Here is a 12,912-nt window from a genome sequence, read left to right on the forward strand (position 1 = left end):
CCTTCCCCTTATGTTTATTTTTCAAGTTTGTGTTAGGGTATTTAAATGATCATATTACAATAAAGGCAGCTAGGTAGTGGATCGTGCCAAGCCTAGAGTCAGGAAGACTCATTGGCCTGAGTTCAAATCTGGTCTCAGACATTTATTAGCAAGTCACTTAATCCTGCTGGTCAGTATTCTCACCTGTCAAAGGAGCTGGGGAAGGAAATGGCAAGGCACTCCAAATCTTTAGCAAGAAAATCCCAAACTGGGTCATGAAAAGTTGGCTATGACTGAATTGACGAATGTTTAAGTGAAGAAGATACCTTTTTTATTAAAAATTAATCAACAATTCAGTAACTTTGTTTTACTGGACATTCAGTCCTTGTTCCATACATTAACAGGCTTAATGTCAACCTATAAAGCCATTTAATCACAAAATCAACACTGACATAATAATCCACTTATATGATTATCATTTCATTGACTCTCTTTTTCCTAAAAAGGAGTATCCCACAATAAAGCACAATGCCAATCTAATAGAGATCAAAATCATAATTACTTTTAAAAATAACATATAGTCAAACAGATTTGAGTATATTTATTTAATCTTGATTTATCGAGGATGGCAGGAGTCAACAGTATCCTTTAAATTGACTATTTTGCAAAGAGAATTTATGAATGATAAATTTTAAGCAACTTGGATCTTAGTTTGAGACTTCATTATAGAATTTTCAGCTAAGTAGGCAAATTATAAGAGAATCTTCAATCAACAACAGTGTAACATCTAGAAAAGGACTTTTTTCAGCTGAGAGATTGTGGGATTTTGGAATTTTAAGAAACAGTGGTTCCTTATATAGTGGAGAAGCATCTTGAAAACCTTGTCATCCACAACATCAACTTCATTGTCAGGTGGCCACAAATTGACTTATTTTAATTACATATTAACATTACCTGCATTTTATTTTATTTTTATTTCCCAATGACATTTTAATTAGATTCAGGCTGCAAATGACAGATTGTGGTTTATCTGAAATCTCTGACCTTAGAGATTTAAAGAAGTTGTTACAACACTGGTGAAAGTAGAAGTGGAGTCCAAGCCCTTCATCTCCCAACCCAGCATTCTTCCCAACACTGGATGTGTTAGAGGTGACAACCAACAGCTTTCTAATATCTGGTGAATGGCTTCTGATCTAAAGGCCCTACTGAATGGTATTTTCTACAGTAACCAAATCGAGTCCCTGAATGTTGAAATTCTCCTGTTAAAAAGCTTAAATTCATCCTGACAGAATAAAAATAAGATGTTCAATATATATTAGGCTGACAAGGACAATCATATTAATTCTAATATGGAAAATATTTAGAAAACTAGATTCATGTATTTCAACACAATTAACAAATTCAGCAGGGACCCTACAGAAATTCAACAACTAAAAAGTTCAATGCAGAACATGCCTCTATGACTTTGACATGCAATATTAGTCACCTTTCAGTAGATCAGTCTGTTTAGATAATATACCCAGGAAACTAGTATCTCATCACAATATAGTCATGAGCAACTGATTTTAGCATCTGAAATTGTTTCCCAATTTGAAAATGAAAACACTATTTACTTACCTCAGAGGATTGTGAAGCAAATGCTTTGTAAATCTTGAAGGGCTTTAGAAACATGAACTATTATTGGCAGTAGCTGTTTGGTAGTTTTTCAGTTGTGTCTGACTTGCCCAGGGTCACACAGCTAGTAAGTGTCTGAGGCCAGATTTTAATTCAGGAAGATAAGCCTTCCTGACTCCAGGCCCGGTGCACCATCCACTGCACTACTAATGTCTCCAACTTATTAACCTCAAATTGAATGTCAAGTTTTTACTATAAAAACAAATTTTTAATGATAGGAGGAGATAGTTTGGTGTAGGTGAACACTGGTTTTTAGAAACACCCTCTTATTCCTTGTGTGACCTATGGCCAAGTCTCAGTCTCCACATCATGGAAAGTAAGAATAAGAATAGCACTGAAATGAGGGTGCCCCCTGGAGAGAAGATGGTAGAATGGAAAGAGCTCTGGCTTTGAGTTCAGTTTTCTCTTCTGACTCTCACTACTTGTAGGCCATGGGAAGTCACAACTCCCTGAGTGTTAGGTTTTCACTTATAAAAGGGAAACGGATGGCTTATGAAATCTCTCCTAGATCTAGCTCTGTGACTCTATGCCTATTTGAGGTCCCTTTTACGTCTAGCTCCTATGATTAAAAAAAGCCTTAGAGACTTGTGATAAGATTAAAAAACAGAAGTAGAAAAAACACTTCTTTAAGTGCATGATACATGAAAGAGGCAGTGAATGTGTTACCTGTTAGTCTTCAAAGAGCATTAAATTTCATCACAGAAACATTGTGTAAAAACAAAATTGTTCCAACTTAAAAATTGTCTATGGCGTGAGTTTAAAATGTTTTTCAAGCATGCACAGAAAAATTGTGTTTTTTTATAATTTTTTATAATTATAAAATCTGTGTACATGGATACTTGAATCAATTACACATTTACATAGGTGATAGATGACAAAAATGGTGATGATTTTATACTGGTTTTGGAACATAAAAACTCTATCAATGGTTTCATTAACTTGCATGAGAAAATATTTCATTTTTATTTTCAAAAAACTTTAACTAAAATTTAACAATGACTTTATTATGGACAAACATTATTCTAATAAAAGCTCCATGGGTTTCACCAGATTGCCAAATAGGTCAATACACACAAAAAGTTTAAGAATCTGAACTAGAAACAAAACAAGAATTTTCTTTTCTTTACCCCACAGCCACTTCTCTTAAATATACTTGTTTGTGACTCCTATGCTTTATCATACCACACTAATGTTAGTAAAATTGTTCAGTATGCTCTAGTTCTTTAATGAAGAATGAATATAACTGCTACTCCTCTCTCCATTTAATTAAAATGTACATATTTAAAACTTTCAAATTTATATTATATCTAAACCACTAAATAACATGTTACAAGATGAAAAAAATGACAAAACACGACTCTAAAAATGATGTCACATTTTAAGGAATAACTTTTTTTCAGTTTTTTCATATTGTTTAGTATTTTTATTTATTTATTTGGCATTTATTATTATTAGTTTAATATTATGGAGACAATAGAAAAGTATCATTAATAAAATGACTTATATAATACTTCACTGCTTAGAAATGGCTAGTCCATCTTTTACTGGATTTCATAAAATAAAAGAATTAAAGAAAAGATTCCAGTGATTTCAGTGGTTCCTATATGGATAAATAAGGAAAGACAAAGGTAGAAATTGAATAAGATGAGATAATATGGAATAAGTGAGCTCAATACTCAAAGAGAATACACCAAGAAGAATACATCTTAATATGAATTACTATATGTAATGAATCTAAAAGAGATTAAACGATTTGTTCAGAGTCACTCTACTACAGGACAAGAAGAAGACCTGAAGCCCAGTTTTCTGACTCTGAGGACAGAGCTTTTAATACTATATTCTATACTTAATTGTCTTTTCATGTTTCCCTTCTTATGCTTTCCTTCAATATCCATAGAACACCAGCAATCTAAAGGCTAAGTAAGAATCATAATTTGACCTATGGCATAAAAACCATTCATAAAAAAAACAAAAACAAAAACAACAACAAAAATCATTTAAAAATTAAAACAAAATTTTCTCAGTGATATATGGGTCAAACATTTTTACAAGAGGTTTGTAAAATCTTCAAATCCTAGAACCTCAGTGCAAACACATGGAACTGAGATTTCTTGCTGGGATATAACAGAAATCACTGCTATAAATAATTCAGTATCCAGCTTTCCTTTCTTAAAGACCCAATCTTTATTTATTTATTTTTTAAAAAGGCTTATTGTTGGACCCAACATTTTATTTGTGCTGGTTGTGTCTGAAGCACATTCTGTCTTAAAAACCTTTGATTGGGGTTTAAGCTGAATTCTGAAATGCATTAGTAAAGTTTATAAGCCATATTAATACACAAATGTGAAAATGCATATTACCGTCCCCACTAATTTCATCTGCAGATCCAGGTAGCATGCAGAGAGAGAGAGAGAGAGAGAGAGAGAGAGAGAGAAGGAGAGGGAAAAACAGGGAAGGAAAGGGAAGAAGGAAAGAGAAAAGGAAAGAAAGGGAAAAATACACTATTAAAATCACAAGTAAATCAAGACTAGAAAATCCTAGTTTTTAAAAAATGACTAGATCAAGAGATACAAAATTAAGCATAGCATTTAACTATCTTAAAACAAATTCCTGTTCTCACTTCCATCTTAATCTCCTACTCTTAATACAGAAAGAATACTCTTTAGATCACAAGGTAGTTGATATTTATCCTAGTATCTTGGGAACACATACTAGATTATTTGAATTTAAAGTTACATTACTATGCAACATTATACAGCAAGAGTGTTAAATTTAAATCAATCCTTCAACTACAAAATAAAATGACCTTGAAAGCTTTCTATAGTTAGAAGCCTCAGATCTAGCCCCTTTTCAAGGGAATTAATTCTTCTTTTGCTGATTTACCACTTTTAAGATTAGAAACAAGTAGACTGACTATTCATGAAATAAAGTGTGGTTTAAATAATAACCAACAACAATAAGTCCACAGGATTCCTATTCAAATGAATCATTGATATTCAGAACAGAGTTTCCTGGCAGCTGGCCAGACCTTGTAGGACAACCTCTTCAGAGACTCTAGAACTTTAAGCCTTGTGTATAAGTAAAAACTGTAGTTTAAATGAGTACTGTTAGGTGAAATTTATGCACCAACTATAACTTACACCAGTCTACAAAACATGATGACAATAGATTTGTCGATTTACTCAGCATTCCTCTATATTCCTTAGAAAGAATGAAAAGTAGTCTATATGAACTCTATATAACCATTCTTTCATTCATTTGCATGCTGTTTTAGGTAATCATGAATGAAAAAAATGCAGTGTTCCTAAGAAAATTCTAGGATTACACAAATGAAACTCTAAAAGTAATTTTGCATTAACATGCATTTAAATAAAAACAAAATCAAAACTCCTACTGAATAGCAGCCAGCAAGATTATGAGGCACCGTTCCTACTGCTCAATTCTTAAGACAATGGGCAATGCATAAGCAACTACTGGTTACTACAGTTCTTGGAGCAAACTTGTAAACAAACAGCAATAAGGTTTGTTTACTTGAGGCTTTTCATAACTAAGCAGCCCTAGCAAATATCAGTGCAATACCCGTGGGCGGAGGCTCATGGGAACAGAAGACCAAAGGAAGAAAGCGCTTGGCTTTCTTAACTTTATGATGACAGTGACTGACTCCTTCTTGACCAGAAGAGGAAAAGAAAAAAGTAGAAACAAATTATTTCAAAGCAAAAGAAAAAATTATAATAGTCTTCAAACAAAATCTGTAAAAACTTAGGTATAAAAATAAAATATTTGATTCAGGTTGACAACACACATTTCTTATTTTACTACTTTTGTTTTACTAATATTTCAATGCTTTGAGGATCTATTTTCCCCCATATTTTATTAATGGAAAGTGATGACAGATAAAATACTAAAAGATCTAGAGTTGGAAGAGATCTCTGGCATCTAGTTTAACTTCATTATTATAAAGTACTCAAGGTGGGATTTCTTTCTTTCTTTTTTTGTTTGCACAAGAGTAGACTTTATGGAAGCATGATTTCCATCTCTGAATATCTGAAGAATTGTCATCTAGAATTGGAATTAGACTTTGTCTATTTGTAGAGGATAGAACTAGAAAGCAGGTGAAAGTTACAGGGAGGCAAGAGAAAGAACTTTATTACAATTAAAACTAAGCAAAATTAAATAGGCTTTCTTTTAGATAGTGACTTTACTGTCACTGAAACTGTTTAAGCAAAGTTTAAACGATCTACCATGGTTTCTGTTGAGGGAGTTCTTAATTGGGTATAGAGAAAGACAATTTCCAGGTGGGATTTCAAGCCAGAGTGTCTGAATTCAGCCAGTGTTCCCTTTAATCCACCAAGTTTTCTCCTTTTATTAATGCAGGAGCTACTTCCACTTGTAAAGCACAACTCTTATCACACCTACTCTGATCTCACCTGGAATAAATTTTTTGTATCCCGAGGCTGAAAAATTCATCAATGAGGTTCATGAGTCCCTCCAACTTTAGTTAGGCTATTTATTAGCAGAGGCATGCCATGACTGTATTCAATAAATGCAAGGGGATCCTGGATGCTTAATTCTAGGACCCAATTTAAACCTTCCTTGGCATTTACTAATTGGCTCTAACATACATACCTTTTTCAGTCTTATTACATGGGAGTCTTCTTTACAGAATTTACAGCCCAGCCAATTGGCATTCGTCCTTCTCATTTCCTTAACTTTGCACTGACTGTCCCCCAAGCCTGCAATATACTTCCTCTTTAACTCTGCCTCTTACAATCCCTAGTTTCCTTCCAGAATCAGCTGAAGCACTACCATGCAAATGAAGCCTTTCTTGACCCTCTTTCCCCATCTCAAAACCCCTGCTAATGCTTCCTTCTTAACCAAATTGCCCTGTGTCCATTCCTTGCCTGTCTATACCAGGAACGGTTCCCACTTTATCTTATTTACCAGCACTGTGTCTATGGGGTGCTTAAAAAAATGCTTATCGATTTACTGACAATTTATCACCAGGTCTATATTCAAGGATTTCCCTGGGCAAAGCCTTTAAGAAATCCAGATTACCTCCACACCAGCTTGAAGACTCTCTCTCACTTTTAGTATTTTCAAACTTAAATGTCTATTTCAGAAACAAGACACATCAAAATAAGTACAATACTATTCAGGTATCATCAACTACATAACCTTTTATTCAGTGAGTGGAAGACAAAGCAGTTGCTGGATTTAATAAACTCTCAAATCATGTATGCAAAGATCAAAATCTTCATCACCTTATAACATATTGTACTAAAAATGAGAAATAACAAACAATAGGGTAAGATATGTAGTTGAGAAAGTGCTACATTAAAATTTCCCCAATTTAACATCACCATAAACACAAAAATTAATCTTAATTGTATAGATAAAATTTTGAACCAATGGATAAGTAAAAGTTATAGAAATCTAATCTAGTTTACAATATAAGAATTTTTTGACAATTAAACATGTTCAACCATAGATTGCTATGCTAAGCATCAAATTCCTTAACACTGGAGATTATTTAAAAAAAGATCAGGAATAATTAGCACTTGAAAATTACCAGATTTTTTTCAAACCAGCATGAAAGTTAAGCAGTGCAAGTATTAATCCCTACTGCAGGTGAGGAAACTAAGAGAATAGAGTTGAAGTGATACTTGGGACTATAGCAAGCAAATGTCTGAGACTGCATTCAAATTCGGGCCTTTTGTTTCTAAATAGAATGCTATATCCATGAAGTTGTAATCATAATGCCAAATTAAATAATAGAAAATTTAATTTTATCTATTATTTAATTTTGCATTTACAGCTTAATGGCTTCATTTAATTGAGTTGCTTTTATTCAAAAGTAATATTTTCTGGCCTAAATTAGGGATCTCTAAACTGCTGAGTCACCTCCATCAGTGGAAAAAAAAAATTTTTGAGCATGTGTGCCCTTACTTGGAGGCAGGTGTGGATAAACTAGGGAAGAGATGGAATTTCCCATCAGCATCTTCTGAATGTATAGGGTGTAGTATTTTTTTTTTTTTTAAATTTTTAGGTGTACATTCCTCTTTAAACTAGATTGTATAGCTTCAGCTTTAATAATAAGTGAAGTTTGGCAAATATATTAGTTCAAAAATAGCATTTCATGTTTGTTAATGAAGGGGATTTAAAAAAAAAAAATGACATCTAACTTTCCAGATTATTATAAAAATAATCTGAGTGGTTTTAATTCTGAAGGCCAATTTTTGGTTATATTGCAACCTTTATTTTTATCTAAATATAATAGTCTAAGTCTAGATGAAATCTCAAATGACAATCTGGGGAAAATATATTGTAACTTATTTTATTTTATAATCTGTTTCTTTATGTCTTTGTAGGGTGTTAGCATCGAGGAATAATCAGAGAGTTTTAGTAGTATTATTGATATCAAAAGAATAATTTTGAAGAAATAAATTTCATATACTTATAGAGAGGTGCCCTGGCACAGAAATCATGGTTTGGGATTTGAAATCAACCTCAGAGGGCTGGAATCTAGCTCTAGCACTCGTTATGACTTACTACTTCTTTTGTGATCTTGGAAAAAGTCACTTCTTTTCTCCTGGCCTTAGTTTCTTTATGTGTAAAACAAAGTGATTAGACTTGATAGTAATTTAGGGTTAGGGTTAGTTTGCAACTCTAAATGTATCTGACCTGGGAAAATCAGTGATACACATGCATCTATAAAATAAAGGATTGGGGGTGGGAAAAATCCGCAAACAAATCTTAAATTGAACAATGTGCAATTACAACATTCAAGGTTTGCCCATAAATAAACAAGGAAATGCACTACACTCCCTTCTATCCAGAGGTGGGAGATGATGTTTTTTGCAAAATTGTCTATACAGGCTAATAAATACTGGCTGCTTTTGTTATACTGCTCTTTTTTTTTTTGGGGGGGGGGGGAACGTCTTGGAAAGAAGGGTGAAACATAAATGAAACATAAAAAACATTTAAAAATAAAATTATGTGGCCGAGAAGAATGATATTTAATATTTTTTGAGTCTAAAGCTATCATTCATTATATACCAGCACAAAGCTAGTTTTAGTATTTAAAAAAAAAAAACCCTCTAATGTCCACTGAGCTGTTTAAATTGGGGACTGCAAAAAGTTGTTTGTCTGTATATTTGATATTCAAAAATCATACTTGATTTCATGAAAATGGATCAAGCAAAACACTGCCTTCAGAATATTTCAAGAGCTTTAGCCTGGTAGCTACAGAAGATTCAGTTATCCTCAGATATAGCCAGTTTTAAATGTTCTTTGCATTTAAGACTCTAAAAAAAGCATTTAGTTGTAATTTGATTGTAATTAGTGATCTCATGATACCTGGGACTTGTTCCAAGATTGGCATATCCTTTCTGCAAAGGAGCATCTCTTTAAAAACGACTATGTTTAGGGGACTCTTTTCCCCCTCACTTTAATTAGACCTGCCAAATAACAAATTTTAGATAACATGGTATAGGTGGATCAGCACTGTATTTGGAGTTAGAAGCTGTGGATTTAAATACTAACTCTGCCATTTTATTGCGCAACATTGAGACACAAATCCTTTGTGCCTCAGTTTACTCATCTGGAAAATTACAGAATGATCAAGGCGATCTTTTTAAAAACAATATTTTATCTTTTGTTTTTATATCAAAAAGTACCCTTCCCTATTTGCCACTGCTTAGATGTAGTTCCAAGCAAAATTCTTGGTTTCACATTTTGCTATTTTGCTTTATCCTATGAGATTCCAAGGGATGATCTCTGATTAAAAATAAATGCCTCCGCTCTCCCTAAAATGTATCAGAACCTACTTATCATTTATCATCTTTCTAAAGTGATACATATTGCCAACAATATTAAAAAAAAAAAATCCTGGTAACTGTTCTCAGCTAAGAAAAACAAGGATGGGGACCTGGCAGGAGAGTTTAAAAAGATGTTGCCCAAAGTGTTAATAACAATATCATAATAGTTGACACTTATGTGACAATTACTACATTCCAGGTATTAAGCAAAGCATTTGATTCTCCCAATGACCCTAAAGATAGATACTCTTATTCCCATTTTACATATGTGCAAACTAAGAAAACAGAGGCAACTTGCCCGAGGTCCATGGCTAATAAGTAACTCAGGTCTTTCTGATTTCAGGTCCCTCATTCTTTCTGTTGTGTCACCCAGATGCCTATTCATGGGAATAAAAATACATAAAGGAAGAAAGAACACTTTGTGGTATTGATGAGGTTAGTAGCAGTCAAAGTTATTAAAATCCTCTTTTGGTCGGCACAGAGCCCAATGTTAAAAAATTCACAAACCTGAAATAATAATTGACAAAAATAGAAGTTTATTGTTGGATAGGAAACCAGTTTTGCTAAGAGACTAACTTCTTTAGTGGCAAAGTCCTATTAGGGAAATGGAGGCTGGCGCTGAGAAGAGAATGCCTTCTCAGTGGGCAGGGTCCTGCTTTGGACCTTCTGCAAAGAATGAGTTCAGAAATTGCCCTTTAAAAAGGAATCTTGAGGCTTTAGGTTTCAGGTTGAAAAGAAAGCCAAAGTTCCCAGGCCTAGAATGCTTATTGGTACCCAACCCATATCTCCAATTGGAATTCAAAGGGTCTGGTTTCCCCAAAAGATCAAAGGGGTATTTTTTTTTTTTTTGACCAAGATTTCTAATAACCACACAACTTATATGGGGAGATATGCTTTCCCAGGAGGACCTGAGACACCAAGATCAACACAGTTTCAGAGTGACAATTTTAAAGAGAACATAATATCACTCCCTCTTCAATATCTTTAAATCTATTCTACTCTGCCCAGTTTCCAGTATAGGACAACTCAACTGAATGATAATTGGAATGTAATCCACACTTGAAAACAGGGAAGATTGAATTTTAGCCCTGGAGTCATAACAGCAGAGTTGGCTATATGCCATGGGAGAAGGTAGAAAATTTTTTTTATCTTTTTATTTGTCCTTAATCTGTAGTCTGTTGATGCTTCTTGTGATAAGCTTTTGGGAAATCTCATACACATATGATCTCTTAGATGTTACAGTATCTTAATCAAATCTGAAGAAATTACAGTAATTCAAATATATAGTTTGAAATTTCAAAGTATACTAAATTATTATGTTAGAGGAAGGGATTTTAGAGATGATTTAGATTTAGCCCATTAGCCAATTTGCAGAAAAGTCAAAAGAAAAGACTTAACTTCAGATCACATAGTTCAAATTCTTCGTTTGACAGATGAAGAAACTGAAGCCTGGAGATTAAGTGACTCGCCAAAGATCACACAAATGGCAAGTTTCAGAGGTAGGATTTGAATCCAGATCTTCTGACCCCAAATTCAAGGTTCCTTCCATTTTGCCACACTTTGTAACAAAGTATTTAAAAATGAATCTGGTTTTATACTAGAATATTAAACAAAATGAATTCTTAGTAAAACCTATTTTCCTTCCTATCATAACCAATTCACTAAACCTTTCTGTACTAGTCTAGTGAGATACAACAAACTGTATTAGTTCACAAATGATTTTAAGCCTTTACTGCTACCAACTACTTGACTTGAGACAAAATAAGCATCCATGTGAAGAACATGGAATTTGGGGGCATATAAAACATCTTCCATTGCAAAATCATACATAAAATATTATGTTCAGTTCCGGATATGATATTTTAGTAGAAAGACACTAAAACAGGAGAATGTTCAAAGGACAAAATCAGATAGCACAAGGCCCAACTATCATCAAATTCAACAAACATTTATTAAGCACTTATACTAGGCTGCAAGGCTTAAAAACAAAAGCAATCCTGTCCTCAAGTAGCTTTGAAGGAAATGGAGTGGCAATGAAAATTGAGTAAGGCTTTACCAACTCCAAAGTTGGTTTAGGCCTAAATCAACATCCATTAGGATATACTTACCTCCCCTTCCTGAGGGGAGATTTTTCCATGACATCATTTGCTTGCTACCTCAACCTAAACCAAATATGGGCATATATTGTCTTATTGGTCAAAGCTCAATTTTCTACCTCTGAGACAGTTCCCTCATTTAGAATATAAGACCCATTCCTTTGGCCAATGAGGATGAGGGTCAGTAGTGGGAGGGATTTTTTTGCCTTAGGGACTATTTAATCTGCTGTTTCTTTTTTTTTTTTTTTTTAAATTTAATAGCCTTTTATTTACAGGATATATACATGGGTAACTTTACAGCATTAACAATTGCCAAACCTCTTGTTCCAATTTTTCACCTCTTACCCCCCCACCCCCTCCCCTAAATGGCAGGATGACCTAATCTGCTGTTTCTTTCTGTAAAAGGAGCCTCCTCTCTTACATTGCTTATTCAACTGGCTGGAGTGACATCTGCTTCTCCAGAAGAACAGAAGATATAGTAAACCTTTATTTTGCTCCTAAAGATACCTCCAGCTATTTTATTATATGGTGGTCACTCACCTCTCTTGTCTGAGTTTGCTTTCCACTGAGAAAATACAGTATGTAAACAGTTAAGTGTATTAAGATAATTAAATTAATTTGAAGGAAGCTAGTCAAGAGACTCAATTGGGCTAATTCATCCTAAATGTATTTAAGGATGAAAGTGTAATAAGGAGAACAAAAGAAAAATATAAAAGATATCTAAATATTTTGATAATAATTATTTTAATCATTAAGGTCAATAGTTACTACATTTGGACTCAGTGCTTAGAGGAAATTAAAAGGGCTCTAGATAATAAAGATTTAAAAAGTACCTGGATTTGAGGCAGCTAGGTGGTGAAGTGGATAGAGCACCAGCCTTTTAGTAAGAAGGACCTGAGTTCAAATCTGCACTCAGAGACTTAATACTTCCTAGCTGTGTAATCCTGGGCAAGTCACTTAACCCTAATTGCCTCAGCCAAAAAAAAAAAAAAAAGATTTATTACATCAAGTACACATATAGAAGATCAATGTTATAAGAGACAAAACTAGGACACTAAATCACAAAATATTTAAAGGAAGAAAAGATGATAAAAATAGAACAAAACATGAAAAAAAAAAACCCCACTCAAACTTTATTAATATATAAAAAAAGTGACCATAAGAATACTGACAAATACTGCCCATTTCCCTATTATCTTAAAGATCAAATACAAAATCCTCTATTTAGCTTTCAAAGAACTTCATGACCTGGCTTCCTCCTGCCTATCCACTCTCGTTATACATATATTATGATATAGTGACACTGGCCTTCTTCCTATTTAAGCACACACTTCATTTCCTAACCC

General features: G+C 33.6%; 1 protein-coding gene across 20 annotated transcripts in view; it reads right to left on the reverse strand.

Moving 5' to 3' along the window:
* The window catches only part of PTK2 (protein tyrosine kinase 2), a 368,410-nt gene that overhangs the window by 112,489 nt on the left and 243,009 nt on the right, over window positions 1–12,912 (reverse strand). For 13 of the 20 annotated variants that reach the window (XM_031947245.1, XM_031947249.1, XM_031947248.1 and 10 more), the window contains one exon: window positions 4,014–4,031. The exons of 6 other annotated variants lie outside the window; for them this stretch is intronic. In XM_031947245.1, coding sequence (XP_031803105.1) covers window positions 4,014–4,031 — 18 coding nt within the window. Of the gene's footprint in view, window positions 1–4,013; window positions 4,032–5,232; window positions 5,317–12,912 lie in introns of all 20 variants that reach the window. One more of the 20 variants, XM_031947265.1, reaches the window with a different exon arrangement.

Source organism: Sarcophilus harrisii, chromosome 1 (assembly GCF_902635505.1).
Source record: "Sarcophilus harrisii chromosome 1, mSarHar1.11, whole genome shotgun sequence".
NCBI classification, from domain to species: domain Eukaryota; kingdom Metazoa; phylum Chordata; class Mammalia; order Dasyuromorphia; family Dasyuridae; genus Sarcophilus; species Sarcophilus harrisii.